At 54.0% G+C, this 16,677-nt stretch overlaps 6 protein-coding genes across 6 annotated transcripts; 1 reads left to right on the top strand and 5 right to left on the bottom strand.

Annotated features, from left to right (window-relative positions):
• Positions 1-137: 137 nt before the first annotated feature.
• CHGG_02965 (uncharacterized protein) lies at positions 138-2,262 on the bottom strand (the record flags this gene model as incomplete). Its single annotated transcript, XM_001229480.1, has 3 exons — positions 138-286; positions 573-1,297; positions 1,349-2,262. The coding sequence occupies 3 exons, from the start codon at positions 2,260-2,262 to the stop codon at positions 138-140; spliced, it is 1,788 nt and encodes a 595-aa protein (XP_001229481.1).
• Positions 2,263-2,781: 519 nt separating this feature from the next.
• Positions 2,782-3,612, bottom strand: CHGG_02964 (uncharacterized protein; the record flags this gene model as incomplete). The annotated part of the gene is made up of 1 exon (XM_001229479.1): positions 2,782-3,612. The coding sequence occupies one exon, from the start codon at positions 3,610-3,612 to the stop codon at positions 2,782-2,784; it is 831 nt and encodes a 276-aa protein (XP_001229480.1).
• A 943-nt stretch (positions 3,613-4,555) lies between these two features.
• CHGG_02963 (uncharacterized protein) lies at positions 4,556-5,810 on the bottom strand (the record flags this gene model as incomplete). Its single annotated transcript, XM_001229478.1, has 2 exons — positions 4,556-5,032; positions 5,172-5,810. 2 exons carry the CDS (start codon positions 5,808-5,810, stop codon positions 4,556-4,558), a joined length of 1,116 nt encoding a protein of 371 aa, XP_001229479.1.
• Positions 5,811-6,926: 1,116 nt separating this feature from the next.
• Positions 6,927-8,105, bottom strand: CHGG_02962 (uncharacterized protein; the record flags this gene model as incomplete). Its single annotated transcript, XM_001229477.1, has 3 exons — positions 6,927-7,046; positions 7,128-7,490; positions 7,680-8,105. The coding sequence occupies 3 exons, from the start codon at positions 8,103-8,105 to the stop codon at positions 6,927-6,929; spliced, it is 909 nt and encodes a 302-aa protein (XP_001229478.1).
• Positions 8,106-9,085: 980 nt separating this feature from the next.
• On the bottom strand, positions 9,086-9,876 carry CHGG_02961 (uncharacterized protein; the record flags this gene model as incomplete). Its single annotated transcript, XM_001229476.1, has 2 exons — positions 9,086-9,151; positions 9,214-9,876. The coding sequence occupies 2 exons, from the start codon at positions 9,874-9,876 to the stop codon at positions 9,086-9,088; spliced, it is 729 nt and encodes a 242-aa protein (XP_001229477.1).
• An 895-nt stretch (positions 9,877-10,771) lies between these two features.
• On the top strand, positions 10,772-15,871 carry CHGG_02960 (uncharacterized protein; the record flags this gene model as incomplete). The annotated part of the gene is made up of 10 exons (XM_001229475.1): positions 10,772-10,807; positions 10,887-11,316; positions 11,458-11,727; positions 11,778-12,738; positions 12,801-13,031; positions 13,081-13,327; positions 13,378-13,682; positions 13,732-14,234; positions 14,294-14,985; positions 15,053-15,871. 10 exons carry the CDS (start codon positions 10,772-10,774, stop codon positions 15,869-15,871), a joined length of 4,494 nt encoding a protein of 1,497 aa, XP_001229476.1.
• Between the last annotated feature and the right edge of the window lie 806 nt (positions 15,872-16,677).

Here is a 16,677-nt window from a genome sequence, read left to right as displayed (position 1 = left end):
GTTGCTGGTGGGTTGCCGAAGGCGTCCAGCGGAGATTGTAGTGTCGTGTCGTGATGCCCAGCGTGATGTCGTTATGTGTGTCATCGTGTGCGAATGCCCAGCCGGTGGATTGGTCGTTATTGTTGCTGTTATGTGTGTCATCGTTGTGGCGAATTCCCAGCCGGTGGATTGGTCGTTATTGTTGTTGTCATCGTTGTTGGCGAATGCCCAGCCGGTGGATTGGTCGTTATTGTTGTTGTCATCGTTGTTGGCGAATGCCCAGCCGGTGGATTGGTCGTTATTGTTGCTGTTATTGTTGTTGTCGTTGTTGTCATCGTTGTTATTGCCCCAACCGCTGGTATTGTTGTTGTCATTGGAGTTGTCGTTGTTGTTGTTATCCCAGCCGCTGGTATTGTTGTTGTTTCCCCAACCACTGGTGTTTTCGTTGCTGTTGTCGTTATTCTCGTTGGAGTTGCCGTGCCTGTTGGAATTGCTGTTGTTGTTTCGGCCCCGATTATTACTGTTTTTGCTGTTGTTTCCGCCGTTGCTACCACCATGGTTACTCTTATTGCCCGAATTCGAACCCTTCCTACTCTTGTTGCTCGGGAGCTTTTCCCAATTCGACTTTGGGGTGTTCCACTGTACTCCGCTACCCTTGGCCGATTTCTGTTCCTCGGAAGACTTCTTGTCCCCGTCACCCATTCTGAAATAAGGCCTATCGTTACTATCCTTTTTATCAGACTTGAAGTAATCAGCATACAGCGGGTCGAGGGCGAAGCCTTGCCGACGAAGGGCGTCCACACCGGTGGGGCTGCCCGGGATGCCTGATAGTCCCACTGGGCGTTGGACTGCGCTGCCGTACGGAGGGGGAATTGGCGGGTACGGGCCATACGGCTGGCCCCAGGCTGGGTACGGCATGGGGGTCGGTGGTTGAGGTACTGGCGGATACCCGGGAGGGACTGGCGCTGCACTGGGACGGCGGCCGTGCATGGCCTGCGTATCGGGGACCGGCGGCCAACCCGGAGCCGGGTACTGCGGAACTGGTCCTCCCGGAGGATAGGGTTGGCCGTAGGGGTATCCCCAATAAGGCCCATGGTAGACTCGACAGACATTCTTGTCGTTGTCGAAATAGGCATTGGGGGGCGTGTCTCGGGCAGGGTCTTCGACCACGTGTTGTACCTGAAGGTTGCGATCGCGGGCGGGTAAAATAAGATTCGGGTGAGGTTGGGGTTCGGGTTTCTTGTCGTCAACGGTATCCCCTTGTTTGGAAGTTGTGTTCTCTGTCTTGCCGTCTTTGGGCCTGGCCCTCATTCTTTTTCTCTCCGCTCTTTTCGGCTTCTGCTTTACTTGTTCTCTTTGGGCTTATCACTGTTCTTGGGCCGGTTGCTTTTCCTCGTTCTCCTTTTTATTCTTGTTTTTCTTCGATTTCTGCGCCTCTGGCTCCGATTCGGTTGCTGTCTCAGGAGCCGAGGTAGCGGCCGTGGCGGATGTGTCAGCTTCAGCCTCTGTCTCCGACTCTTCTTTCTCTTTCTTCCCCTTCTTGCTCTGAGCTCCTTTCCCGCCGCCCTTGTCCCCGCCCTTGTCCCCGCCCTTGTCCCCCCCCTTGTCCCCCCCCTTGTCGTTTTCCTTTCCATTGCCACCACCCTTTTCTTCGCCATGCTTCCCCTTTCCGTTCTTCTCTGGGTTCGGCTTGTTTTCTTCAGCTGGTGCGGCCTCACTGCTCTTGCTGTTCTTGCTGATCTCCTCCATCTTGGTCAACAGCATCAGCCCGGCTAAACAACACGTGCAAGAGCAGTTTTGTGCGTTGTGCTTTTCAGGCCCGGAACTCTCATCGCCGCTGCTTGCCTCGTTGTCAGATGGCTCTGGCTTCTTCGCCTTCTTCTTTTTTCTCTTGGGCTTCGGCTTCGGCTTCGGCTCTTCCTCGCTGCTCTCATCGTCGCTGGAATCACTAAACTCTTCCGACGATACATCCAAAGAGTCATTCGAGGACGGCTCCGAGGATGACGGCTGGCGCGGCTTCTTCAAGGCAGACTTGAGCGGCTTGTCTCTAAATGTAACTCTTTTTTCCTCGGGTGGACTAGGAGGGCTGGGCGCCTTGGACCTCCTGTGTTTCTTGTGCCGTCGAGTAGCGCTGTTACGCGGGTAGGTGATGGTGACGGAATCGGTGTCGGCCTCGTCGTCGGTGGACATTTCAACCCGGACGAATTGCTGTTTACGCGGCTGCCTCCTCTCCCTCGGGAGATTTTGGCCGACAATCCACTCAAATACAGAATGCGGAGGCATTGTGGTGGTATTAGGTGACGGACAAGCCTAATGAGGATGTCAATTCGCTTCCAGAAAACAAAACAGCGGTAGGGTAGAGCCCAAGCACTCCAATAGAGAAACAAACCAAAATCAAAAGGAAATCAGTTGAGAGCGACCGGATTGTTGATCGTTGTACCATACAAATCCGGTACCCTTGAATGTCGGTGGACTAGATTTGACCTAGAGACCAATTCAATACCTTCATCAAGTTGATGCGAGTTGTGCTAGTATTGGTTGGTCTCAGTTCATGGGCATAAAGAAAAAGACGAGAAAAAGACGAGAAAAAAAACAAAATGGTGATTTCCCAGAACGGGAATGTGAATTAATGTTGTGGGTGAAAATGTGACGGCTTAGTCGTCGTCGCCAAAAGTGGTAGGCGCAACTGGTTAAACACGAGCCACCCACTGAACAACCTCACAGATAGAACAAGCACATCGTCGCATCGATGTATTCGACCGACCACCCAACCCTGACCTGCTTTCACAATAATAACCCCCCTCACAACTTCGACCTTTCCCGCAACTCTTGCTCCTCCCACGCCCTATTAATCCTCGTATTCCTCCAAAACCCCCAAGCCGCCAACAACGCCGCCACCGGCGGACACACCCACAACAACCGATTCCACCACCTCGGACTATACCTCTCCACCTCCGCCATCACCCTCTTCACCTCGGCCGCCAACTCCTCCCTCCCCCCATCATTCCAAACCACCACCCCACTCCCCTCCCCCCTCCCCTCACACCTCCTCGCCTTCTCCCTCACATCGCCCTGACTCCGCACCCGATTCTCCGCATCCTCCCTACTCAGATGCGGATCCCTCCTCCGCAGCCTCTCCATCTGCACCTCGGGATCCCTCACCGCCACCACCATCACCGCACCACAAAACCGATCCAGCCGGCTCTCAAACAACAACGGCACATCCAGCACCACCGCCCGACAACCCCTCACATAACACCGCAACACAGCGCGCGCCATAGCCCGACGCACCGCCGGATGCACAATCCCATTGAGCACGGCGCGGTCAGCGCGGCGCGCGGGGTCGTCGCCGAAGACGCGGCGGCCGAGGGCCGGGCGGTTGAGCGGGCGGCCGAAGCCGGAGGGGCCGTGTTCGGGCATCCCGTCGTCGGGGTTGGCGGGGACGAGGAGGTCGGGGGTGGAGGGCCCGAAGTGGGCTACGATGGCCTTGTAGCCGGGCGTGCCGGGCTCGACGACCTCTCGCGCGAGTAGGTCAGCGTCGATGATGGGGAGGGAGTAGGGGGGTTGGGAGAGGAGTGAGGAGACGGTGGATTTGCCGGTGGCGATGGAGCCGGTTAGGCCGATGAGGAGCATTGTTTCTGGGGTTGCTTGGCTTTAACTTCACTTTTGTTTTTGGGTGGATGGTTTTTCGGCAAGGGTGAGAGTGGAGGGGGGGGTTAAGGCGTGGTTGGAATGGGGATAGGTTTTGATGGGATGGTTCGTCCCAAGTCAGTCCTGTTTTGGTGAATTATCAACAGTTGAGTTATCAAGCGTTGAGTGAGTTTGGATGAGGTGAGGTCGGTGAGTTGAGGTAAGGTGTCGGTTAACTATTCGGGGAATGCCCGGGAAAGGTGGGGAGATGAGGGTCGATCCGACTCGAACTTGCCGAGCCCCCGGCGCTTCAATTCCAGATTCGGGAGGCTGCTGCTCTTGGCATGCTCGTCATCAGGGGCCAATGGCCACAGAGATCTGCGCTAACGCAGCTCCACCGAGATCCAGAAAGCAGACGGGTGCCAAGCCGGCTGCACAGCAGGGGTTACGCTTGCATGTGAAGGGGTCTTTCAGCCTCACAATCCCCTTTCGGTCCTTGACTTCCACTGCTGTCGACTACCTATTACTGACACAGACTCCAACATGGACAATACAGACTGCAGATCCACACATTTTTAGGCAGTGGTCAATTTCCATCACATCACTTTTAAAATCACATGTGTCAAAGTATCAGAGACCAAGACTCGAAATCGAGGCAAACCACCAACCCCAGGCCAAATTATCCTCGAATCCTTGATGCAAACCGCGACAACGTCGCCCTCTAGGGCGAGATATTTCCGTTACGCCATTTCCTCCTGCGAGAACCCAATCTGTATACCCATGCAAGTGGCTGGAAGAGGCGAAGGGTCGCCACCCGGAAAAAACTCGATGAGAATAACGAAAGAAATCTGCTGTCGCAACTAAATTCCGTGTCAGCAGCATTCAGACCGAGCTAGAGCAGTATTGGGAAACCCACTGAGAAAATACGTGGTCCATGGCACGTGCCTTATTCCGAAAGACGAATGGCATAAAAGACGCCGTCGTCGGTGCGGTACCAGCGGACATCGAGCCGATCGATTTGGCGGCGATGAAACAGCGCCCAGTGGCCGTCCAACTCGCGAAACCAGTACATACGGTATGGGTTCGGATCAGCGGGTTTGAAATCCTGCGGCTCGTACGCTTGGTTATTCTGTGCAATCCGCATATTCTGTGCAATCGTCTCGTTGGGCGTCAAGCCAACACCCATTGCAGGTTCGACATGGACAGGCGGTTGGGTCGGAACGCCAGTTAGAGAAGGAATACCTGTCATCGGGAAGCCCTGAGTAGGGGTCGGGAGCATGAGCGGCACTCCGCCCTGTATAGAGTGGTTCTGCATCATCATCGGGCCAAAGCCTGGCTGTTGCACCACGATCGGATTCATGGGAGCCGTGGCGGAAGCCACACCGATTGACAGCGACTGCATAGGCATCGTGGCACCGTTGGCCTAAAGAACGGTTAGCAGAAGCTCTCTCTATCTGATTCATACAAGACACATTGTGTGCGACATGAGATCGGGTGAAGGTCGGTAAGACCGCTACATCATATGGAACCAAGACTGTGGAGAGCCCGATCAAGGCACTGACCATGTAAGTGGGCAACTGTAGACCTGGGAAAATCGAACCCGCCGCACCATAAGGATCGTGGCGAGGCACATAGCGATGGATCATAGGGCCTAGCTCTGTACCGGGCACCTGAGGCTGGAAGTGAACACCGTGGGGGTTGATGACCGGCGGAATGGCCGGAGGCGGCGGTGGTGGCGGAGGGGGGCCCAATTCGTCCGGAGGGTTGACCGGTGAAGGTGTCGGGGGCTGCTGCGCCGCTACGCCAAACTGGGTGAATGGTGCGCCAAAGACTCCTTGAGAATGGATCACAGGCCGCCAGTAATTGCCATAGGGCTGAGACGTCTGGTCATAAACAGCGCTGAAGCGATTCGCGGGAATCTGTGCTGCAGAGGTTGCAGCTGGTGCTGAAGCAGGCGCAGTGGCCGGAGCAGAGGTCGCTGAAGTAGACGGAACCGATACAGCCGGTTGATTGCTGCTGGGATCCAGACGGGATCGAGATTGCGAAGCGAACGAAATGTGAGACGGCACTGGGCTTCCCTGCGAAGATTTGCGACCGAAATTGCTAGGGCCAGGCGACGGAGGCGGACTGTAATCGCCCTCCGGGGCGATCGACACACGCCTCATCGGGATTTTGCCTTTGGGGTCTCTCTTGCCGACCATGGCGACGCAGGTGTGGCGATAGTTTCGGCAATGGAAGTCTGGGTTGGGTTGGGTGATGTGGAAGAGAGGAGAAAGTGCAAACTGGGTGGCGAGTGAGGAGAAAATTGGGAAGCCAGTGTTGTGGGAGAAACAGTGCTAATAAAGTGGAAGGAACGGCAGCAGTTTCGGTGGAAGAACGATGCCCGGGCGCCTTGAGAGCCAGGCAGAGAATTCCAAAATGCGAGGCCGGTACCAATGTGCGCAACAAAAGCAAGGGTATTCAGAGCATCCCGACGAACTTACAGTATCATGGAGGACCCAAGCCTGTCCGTTCCAAACATATTGGTACTGGCGGGTTGGCTGCCGATTACCACGCTCGTACTGGGCGTTCGAAAATGAAAAGCAAGGGAGACACATCTTGTTGTGTACGTCGAGGAGTGATGGCGCTTGTGCTGTTGTGAAGCTGAATTGTTCGAGGTTGAACTCGCAAGGGTGATAGATTGATGAAACTCGAAGAGACCTTCCCACTGCAATGAGATAAACTACCGAGACCGAGGGAAGTGCGATACAAGGTCTCCCTATTTCGGTATGTACGCGTGCTGGATTGTGAAATCGCCGTTCAGATGAATTTTGAGTTGTGTTGTTATTTATTTTCCATTGGCGAATCTCCATGACACACGATTCCCAGTCGAGGGCTGCCAATTATGTTAAACAAACCTGTCCCTAGTGTTTTGAGGTCATTCGAGACTGTTTAAGAGAGCCTACCTAGCCTTGTTCTCACAAAGTTGGAGTAACACCCCATCCACTAATCCGAAAAATATTCTGGTAATTATGCTACCTACGTGAGTACAGACGGGACCCAAGCCATAATGTTCGTAGTGCTGAAGACTCCGCTGAAAACTCGGTAGGAGCCAAACTTCCCAAAACCCCCGACTCCTCCATCCCGCCCAAGACCAAGGCGCACTTGGTATTATCCAGCCTATTAAAGTCCACGAGAGCATCTAGATCCAGGCACGGCTCAAGTAAACGAGAGGCCCGTGCCTATAAAGTAAAGAGACACGACTAGATCGGGGGAGACGTTTCGTTGTTGTTGAAAATGGTTGGTCCATAATTCCAGGCATACTCCAGGGTAGACACCTAGCCTCCGTTAAAGTACGATTCGTCGAGGAACGGGTGGTTCTCTTGGTCGTGCTTTATCTGACCCTGCTGGAGCTTGTGGACTTCATGGCAACGCAAATAGTGTTCTAGTAGCGAAGACTGACGCGCAGTAGTTAGTCACACGAGGGATTTCGTGATCAGTCTTGAAACCTCGTGGAGGGTGCGAGGATGTCTGCTTACCCGGATGATAACCGCTGATTTGCTTGTCTCCCTGCTTTCACGTTTCACCATCTTGATGACGTTTGGCGACAAATTTAGGAGGTTCCATTCCCGGCCCTCCAGAGGTGTGACGAGGTCGCTGTCGTCGCAGAGCAAGTACTTCCACTCTGGCCCGTTCTTGAGGGGCCCCTTAGACTTGAACTTCTCGACAAGAGACTGGGCTTTCTGCGCGAGGTCTTCTGGGTGATGGATGGTGTCAAGGTGCCTCAGAAGCCTTCCTAGCACCGCCTCGTGACAGAATTTTGGATTCGAAAAGACCTCCAGCGCTTCGACGAATTTAACCTCGGTGCAGTGCCAATCCAGATATCGCCATTCCATCTTGACCTGGCCAAATTCAGTGATGTCAAACCATAATCATCCTGAACTGGGGGCGATGTGGGTTGTAGGAAGACACGTCGACTGCTGTTGCCTCCTCCATCAGCCGGTATCGGGCGAGCATCCTGATCTGTTGACGGGCCGTATTAGTATCGGTCGGTTTGGTATTCAGGGCGCTTTGAAGGGACAGTGAGTTACCTTTCCGATGAAGTCGATGCGCGAGGCATTGCCTCCGTCTAGGAACTCCAAAAAGCAGCTTTTGTCGACTTGTCTCCTCAAAATCTTGTCCATTTTGCGCAGCGTCGGGGCATTGGCGGGGTCCGCGATCCAACGATTGACCTTGTCGATGCGATCATTGATCTCGGGAGGCAAACCTTCTCTACTATCGTCATACGGGACGTAAATATGTCCGGTACTGCCGCCGGATATTAGGCATCCGGGCCCTTCCGGTGGGAGGGAATCGTAGTCCCAGGATAAGGCGACTAGCTGTGCCACGAGCTCCTCGTCCGGTACCTCCTTTTGCTTGCTCCTCCACCGGTCGACCCGCAGCGAAACAAGTTCTTGTATAAGCTGCTCCGGCGTTAGTCCGACGGGGTCGCCCTCAACTTGCGATGAACTGTCCATTGTGTCTGTGATCTGGTGATAAGAATGAAGAGGGTCGAAGTCGGAAGGAGAGAAACAATTGAATGAAGAGGATGAAAGTCGATGAGTCGTGAGTAGATAATCGAGAGGGTAGGGAATGAGGGAGTTGGGGAAGAGCATTGGTAGGGAAGCAATAGTTACGAAATACCTTCATTGTGGAAGGTGCAAGGGAAAGAACCCTAATGATCTAGCCTCAGATGCGTGCTTCTTGCAAAGGTGCCTTTTGGTGACCAAGGCCTGGTGCCGAGAGGTGAGAAGCGGGGATAGAAGTGAGGGAGGAGGCCACGGCGGGTATCAGAAGATGAACATATGTTGAGGCTTTGACAGGGCCGTGGCCGCCTCATGGACGGTTCGGATGTAGGGCCCATGTTGTCTCGGAACAAGGGCGAAAAAAAGAACGGCAACGGTTAAGGTGAAGACTATCACAAAGTTGCTTCGGGGGATGAAGGCCAATAACACAGCATCCATACTTTGTGTCGAAGTAGATAATACCACTTGACGACAACGAGGCAACCCAGCAACCAAACAGCCCAAGGAAAGCGCCAGACGTTGCTCGTGTTGCATGTTTAGATTGGTCCCACGCCGACAGCCCGAACTGAAAGACCGCGTTTCCACGAGGACCATAGTGAACATAACTTAGACGGTGGCTGATGTATGCTGGAAGCTGCCTTCGAATGATCGAGGTCCACTGCACGCTATGCGCTCAACCGAGCGCTCTACGACGATAAGCCACTATTATACAATTTCCATGGGAGGAGAGATACCCTGCGCTATGCATACCCGCCCTTCGCCCCCTGGCCGAGTTTCGTACACGTCAGTCTTCAAACGGACATTTACACACAAAACAGCTTTGTGAAAAGGCCGTTGTTTGTAGATTAAAAGATGGATGTGGCGGCAAAATCAAGCCACAGATTGCGTCGTATACAAGATCATCGAAGATCGTTGAAGATCCAGTTGCTTGTTTAAAGTGTTGCAAGAGTCTCGGTATGGGAATTCTTGGAGTCGTGGAAGATTGTCCTTCTCACAATCTGGGCCGATGTTAGCAAAAGTCCCGTCACAAAGTGACACAAATGAAACCATGAGAGCTTACCGCCCAGGCACCGGCCACCGAAGCCACGATACCACCCGAGATGGCCATCGGTCGAAGCCCCCTTGTGCTCTTGAACAGCATGCCGCTAAGGGCACCAGCCACAATGGTGTTCGCGGCATCGTTCTTCCCCCTCAAATACCCAATGTATGAGTTGATGCAGTTGTAGCAGACAGCAACCACGCCCGCCGAATTCCCCAGGAACGGCCCTCTCCGTGTGATCGAGTTGAGCACCGAGTTCAGCCGGAGCTTCGGCGATTCGCCGGCCGACTTCCTTAAACCCTCCTGCAGGCCCCATGCGCCTCCTAGCGAGAGACCGGCGAGGTATGTTGTGCCTGTACCATAGCAAAGGTCGTCTGTGAAGCCTCGTGACGGCAGAGCCGATTGTGATCCGGGCAAGTCTGAGAGCGCAGAGTCTTCGAGGGAGAGGTAATCCAGTGTATCCTTGTTCAGCCCGGCGAGGGGATGTAGTTGTGAGGGGTCGGCAAAAGAGGAGCTGCCAAGGAAGGCTTCTACGCCCTGGGCAGAAGTAGGGTCGAAGGTGGTCGTCGGCTGGAAAGTATTGGTAGGGGTGTGGTGCTCTGGGGCGGGCGGCGCAGCGGGTGCGCTCGATGACGAGGTTTGCGACGAGGACTTGCGTCCGGTGAGGGCATCCCAGATCGACATCTTGGCGGGAATTGAAGGGTAAAATTAAACGGGGAAATTAAGATGGCCGAGCTGAATTGAAGGGGGCAGGTGCCAGATGATGGGGCCAGTCCCGGCTTGTTCGCAGGTCGTTCGTCAGTGAAGTCGGTCGGGTGGGAGGACCGGACCGGGTGTGTGCCATGCCATGAATGACCGATAAGACAAAAAATTTAGCTGGCCCGTGCCCGGGCACCACGAGAAGTTTCTGCGCTGGCCAACTTCTATTCTTGGCATTTCTCTTGTATTGCTTTACAAAACATTGAAACTGAAAGAATGATAACGTTGGTTGTGCAATTGTCACACGAGACCAGAAATGATAGCAAAGCTTTCAATCCTTCTTACCACTCTAAACATATTACGCGTTTGCCAATTGCAGCTGGTGATGCTTTTGGATGGCTACCTACTGCTAACCAACTCCAGCCGACGGTAAGCAAGGCATTGTAACTGTCTGATGGGGTGTGTCGCGAAATCGAGGTGAGGATTACGGTATCTACATACATGTATGTATGTATATACCCGTACATGCCCACAACATTTTCTCCCCTCTAGCCTGCCATATATGGTGCAAGTAGCCCCAGCAAATTAGGCAGAGGTACGAGAGGCAGGACGATTGAAAGGTTTGGGTGAAAATATCGATTTCCAACCGCTGATTTCTTCGCCATCCTTTCTCGTTGTCGTTATTGGTTTTTTTTACTTTCCGTGTTACTCGGAACCTCAACCCCTGCTCAAACCAACAAACACCCTTTATACCCCTCCTTCTCTTGAAGGAGGAATCGCCAAGCATCGAGATGGTTCAAGAAGACACTACGATTAAAACCGAAGATCCTCTAGTTGACCTCAATCCCGATGTCTTCGAGAATGCAAATACCATCACAAAATGGCTGTTGAGTCAAGCAGCAGATACCCAACCTCGGTACGACTCCAGCCCGAACCGTTCAAGATAAATGTCCATTTGGCTAATAAGTGGCAGATTGGCTGAAGCTGTTTTTCAGAAATTGCTTCAAGAAGCCTCTCAGTCGAGGCAATATCATGGCAATGGACATACCTGTATCAAGCTTTGCAGCTTCGTCCAGCAATGTGCTAAGTCGAGCGACGAGGCATTGAGGCAATGGGCCTTCACAGAGACTCTGTCGAAAAAGCTGTTGCACTTCTACCTCGAATGGTATGAACATGACCCTCACCGAGCCCTGCGCCTGGTGCTGGATCTTCTCGTGGCATCATCAGCATCCAACCCTTGCCCTGAAACAGGAAGGGCTGTGAAAGACCACATAGTTGAGACCCTCGTCTCAATCGTTGCCCGGAAGTCTGCGCAGCAGTTGACCAAATCGGGATTACAGTGTCTTGACCACTTCCTATCAAAGCGAGTGGTGAAGCTTACAGACCTTGCCGTCAAGTACGAGCAGGTTGATTCGTCAGTGGTGGGTTTGCCTACTCTCTCACTATGGAGGTCCTTCGCATTTCACCTCTTTTCGTGGATGGAACTTACTTATGCCTGCCCTCTGGCTGGAAAATGCCTTGTTCACGTATTTCGAGGCTTGAACACAACACTACCAGACAAAACAGCAACAGAGCCAGCTGGCTTCACTCTTGAGGTCTGGCGAGAGTGGCTTCAGGACGCCTTGACCCGCAATCCAGAGATTTTAGAAGACATCAAGAATCACGTGCTTGCCCAAATGTTCAAAACAGAACGGGATGCATCTCTTAGATTGCTCGAGATATTCAACAAGAGGCAGCCGCTCGGCCTCGTCGATCGTGACCTGACCGATCAAGGGCTCCTTCTCCAGTTGGCCGCTCTCGAGATTGGGAAGAAGCATGGCATGGTTGAGGAACCAAGTAAGTCAAATGGCTGGTTGGACCGCCGTTATTCTAATGGAAACTTACAGGTAACGGCGATGACGTTTCACAACCGACGACGAAGAAAGTTGTTCTCCAGGGAGCCTTGTTGGACGGAATGCTTGCACACCCGTCTGTGTCTGTTCGATCTAGCGCCTTCTCACTGCTCGTATCATCTCAAGCGACGACAAAGCCGTTCTCTGAGGTTGCTTTTGGGCTCTTGAAGAAACATCTTGGAGCTTTCCACGCAGATTATGACGCCAAGGTCCGTAACGAAGTGCTTGGCCATACCAAGAACCTCATCAAGAGGGCCAAAAACATTATCACCGTTGCACAAAGGAGCCTATCCGCCCATCAGTCTGTCGACAATGGGGCCCGGTCTGGTCCCAAGAAGTTCGGCCCCGAGGTTACCCTCAAGGACGCTTCCGAGGCGGAAGAGGTACTTGACCGTCACGACGCCTTCTTAAAGTGGTACATGAGTTTTCTAAAAAACGAATTGTTACCTACCACCTCATACCAGAGGCACATTACCGCTATCAGAGCAGCACTCCTGCTCCTGAGAGTAGGGAAACATGCGGGAGATACTGATGAGAGCGCCGATGGGGACATTGCGCAACTAATATCGTCCGACTTCACTTGGATTCGCCTTCTTCTTGACCTTCTGCTTGACCCATTCGACGATGTCAGGGACGGTGCGGCTACCCTTTTGAGCTTGCTTTCCCCGAACACAGAGGAATCGAACTCTGCCGGCTCGGAAACGCTGCTTGGGGTTCTTAGAAAATTCTGCGTACGAGCCGGGAAACTAGCTGATAGGACGGGACGAGCGGATCACGGTGATGGAGCCGCTCGCTCACAGGGTCTTTTATGCACTTGGCTGAGCAAACCAGACTTACAGATTGCCCTCCTTTCAGAAATTCTGGAGCGGGTCGAAACTAAAATATCCAAGGCTGGGGACGACTTGGGCCACGCGGCCATCGAAAGCCCGGTACATGCGGACTTTGCAGCAATCAGGTTCGTTGCATACCATTGCCCTGCTCAAGCCTCGTTTCATCCCAGACACTGACAGATCCCAGTTATGTTTGGCAGGTCCTCGCGAAAGGAACATATCAGGACAACCAGCTCGAGCTCATCCATCACCAACAGCGTCGCATCTTTTTTTCCGCGCAGCACATATGGCTTATCGTCAAGCATGTTCTCTGCGATGACTCTCCAGAGGGCCATTTACCAGAGGAACTGGAGGATATTGAAGGATTAGACACCAAGGACCTACTCAGCTATAGCTTCCGAGCGATTCACGAGTCTAGGTATGACCGTTCGTTCTCTAAAACTACGACTTTTACTAACTCGTTCAAGCAACCTCTTGCGCCTCTTGGTGGGAACGCTCAGGCTTAAAAACGTCCCTGGGATTCCGTATCCCCCGCTCGACGTGTTTAGAGAGACGGGTTACTTGACCTTCGAGCAACTCTCGAGCTTGCGTCACCGCGGCGCTTTCTCAACAGTGTCTTACACTTTCACAACAAGCTGTCAACTCACCCAACGTCTAAAAGACGTGTATTCGGAAATTGACGAGACAGAGGACTTGCTTCGCGAGTGGTACCAGGTGAGACGACCGACCCGTGTTATCTCGATGCCTATGTTAACATAGTTCAGGGAGCGATCAGTTGTATCATGACACAAGCATCGACAACCCGTCGGTCGGCTGGAATCCCGTCCCTCATCGCAGCGGTTCTGACGGCAAACGCGACATCGCCATCCTTTGCCGAAGTCTACGGAACTCTTGAAGAGATTGGTAAAAAGGCTGTTTCGATGGCCGAAACAGATGGGTCCAACCTGCCCCAAGTCCATGCCCTCAACTCCCTACGAGACATGTTCAGAAGCTCGCTCCTGAGCAAAAAAGCTGAGGGCTACTTAGCTAGAACACTTCACCTTGCAGCAACCAGCTTGAAATCCGAAGTGTACGTCTAGAAACAGCTGTTTAGCCTGATAACTACTAATCGCACCTAGCTGGGCAATTCGAAATTGTGGTCTGCTTCTTTTGAGAAGCCTCATCGACTGCCTGCTTGGCACTGGCGAAAGCAAAGCCTCCATCGAATCCGGCTGGGATGGTCGTTCAGTGCGTATCTCTTACAACAAATATCCGACCTTACCAGGCGTCATCCTCGGCCTATTACGCTCTGCAGACGAAACACTCGCTCAAGAATCGCAGCCTGGCGCAGCCGAGGCAGTGTTCCCTGCCCTAGATATCATTCGACGTGCGGGCCCTCCCGAAGAGCACCGTTCAGAACTCCAAAAGCACATTGAAGGGTATCTCGATAGCCGTCTCTGGCATGTCCGAGAGATAGCGGCCAGAACACTGTGCTCCTTCTTGTTGCAACAAGAGTGGGCTCAAGAGATTGGGCGCCTTCTCGATGAATCAGGAAGCAGTACCAACCGGATCCACGGGGTCCTCCTAACCGCGAGGTTTGTAGTCGAGCGCAAAGCCGACTTGGGTGTGGATCTTAAATCAGGTAGGGGTCGAGTGTGGCGCCTGAATATTGAGAATTTGGACTAACCGGGGCAACATCAGATTCCGCGTCGGTTGATGCCCTCTTAGAACAGCTTGTCCAGCGCCAGAAAGCTTTCAGGCGTTGCAAAGAGCTCCAAGCGGCCTACTTGGAGATCCTAAATGTTCTCGCAACTTTTGGCCTACACGAACAAGTTGCGAAGGTTGTCCTGCCTCAACTCACCACGACACAAACCGGCCCACCTTCCGCTCTATTGAAGCTTCATGCCTCACTGAAAGTCGTCTATGATGCAGCAGTATCTGGTGACGAGGAAGGCCTCCGAGCGTATTTCTTCAAAATGCTTAGGAGTGACATCAACACAGCAAGCAGGATGCTCGAGACAATCCCCGAAGCATGGAAACAGGTAGGTGACTCGACTATCAGTTCAGGCTTGCGTGAGCTGTATCTGGAAGCGTGCACCGCCTCCTTAGCGCCAGAAATTCGAACACAGGCCTTGGCCAACCTCGGCCCCTTGATGGACGGTATCCTCAGTCGAGGAAAAGTTTCAGAGCTACCAAGCACGGAACAGCTCGATGGACTCTGGTTCCAGTTGCAACAGGGAGACATCAACCCTGCCCTATCGTGCGCTATCATCGAAATAAGTGGGACAATCATGGCAGCGCTGGTGTCTCAGGGCGCGGAGAAGGTTCCGAATATGGGGCCACGATTGGCAAGTTGGGGAGACATGCTCAGCGAATGCCTGGATGTGGACAATGTACGTTGACCCTGACCCCTGACTCACTCCTCGCCTCCCGGGTACCCCAACTAACCTGTCTCGCCAGTCCTTCGACACGAGATATGCAGCAGCATCGGCCCTCAAGTCCTTCTTCCGCGGCACCAAGAGCCACGACTGGGCCACCGCGCACCACTTGCCGGTCCTCTCGGCGCTCTACGACAGTCTGATCGACGACGACGATGAAGTCCGCGAGGTCGCCGCGCTTGCCGCCTCCAGCGTCATCGGCACGCCCACCGTGGCCACAGCCGCAGCCGGCCAACTCGTCGGCTGGCTGCGGGCGCAGTTCGGCGACGACGGATCGAAGGGCTCACAGGAATTCAGGGCGGGCGTCGTCTGCAGGATGGTTGGCCAGCAGCAGTCACGGTCGCGCGACCCGATAGCCCTCCTCCGGCTGGTCCCCGCAGAGGACCAACTACGCAGGGCGCTGGACTTTGACGACTCGCTGTTCGCCGCCGAGGACCAGAACCTCTTCATCGACGAGGTCAGGGAGACAGCTCGGTGGCGAAGGGCCCTGCCGGTGGACAAGAGCCCGACGCCACGACTTGCCGGCAGCGGTCTTGATGGTGGTGGTGATGGCGATGATGACTCACCGCTTGGCTGCCTCAAAGCGTGGGCCGCGGCCGGCCTTCGGTGCCTCATTGGGCTGGCGGGCAAGGAGGACGGCCCGCTTGGGTGGACGTCGGATCAGCATGTGTTTGCCGTTTGCGCTCGCATCTTGATGTGCGCCGTGGCAGTGGCCGGGACTGGGGAGGGGGACGGGGACTCGGGGCTGGCGGAGCTTCTACGGGAGTTCAGGGAGGTGGGAGCGAAGACGCGGCTTCACGGGTCGCTGTTGGAGATGGCGGCGTTCGAGGCTGTGGCTTAGAGAGAGAGTGTAGATACACGTTGAGCCATGCCTCCCCTGGAATTATGGAGTGTTGTTGGTAGTTGCCACTTGTCACCCCTTTTCCCGGGCCGAGCAGTTGGGGTCGTGTCGTGTCACGGTGTCACGATGTCACGATGTCACGATGTTCAGGTTGACAGGGCTGATGCTAAAGAACCCCTGAGATGTTGGCTTTTGGCTATCTTGTTTGGACATGTACACGCGACTTCCTTCTCTGTACAGTGTACACAGGAGTTTGTGCCTTGTACTTGGTCGTGTTTAACTCGACTAAGTAAACCCTCCGAGCTGTTGCAGCGGCCTTCCCGGTAACTGATTGCCAACTGCGCAATGCATGACGCTTGATTACAAAGGCAGAAAAAACAGAGATCAACTAACCTGCAGTTGGCCGACGAGCCGACAACGGCGCAAGCCTCACCGAGGATTTGGAGAGAGGCAACCCGCCAACGCATAACTACCCGATCGCCAAGAAATTCATAATCGGCATGCCGGAAAACTCCTATCGATGCAAACCCAACTTGCTGGGTCTTCTCGGAGTTTCGGAGGGCAGCATTCAAGGAATTTGCGAGCTGCGAGGCAAAAACCCAAACTGTGGCGTTGGCCGCATACGTGGCAGCCACGTTCAGGCGGCCCGGGTGAGTTGACGTTGAAGACGTTGTTCGGCTGCCTCCGAATTGCCCCGCTGCTGCCGGCCGCACAGCCCCGCCCCGCCCGGCCGCCTCCACATTCAAACCGCCTCACCTCGGCTTGCCTGCCGATCGGGCTGCCCTTTGAGCTTCTTTCCCCGTCTT

This window comes from Chaetomium globosum, genomic scaffold (genome assembly GCF_000143365.1).
Source record: "Chaetomium globosum CBS 148.51 scaffold_2 genomic scaffold, whole genome shotgun sequence".
NCBI lineage: Eukaryota > Fungi > Ascomycota > Sordariomycetes > Sordariales > Chaetomiaceae > Chaetomium > Chaetomium globosum.
This window is presented reverse-complemented; position numbering and strand designations above follow the sequence as displayed.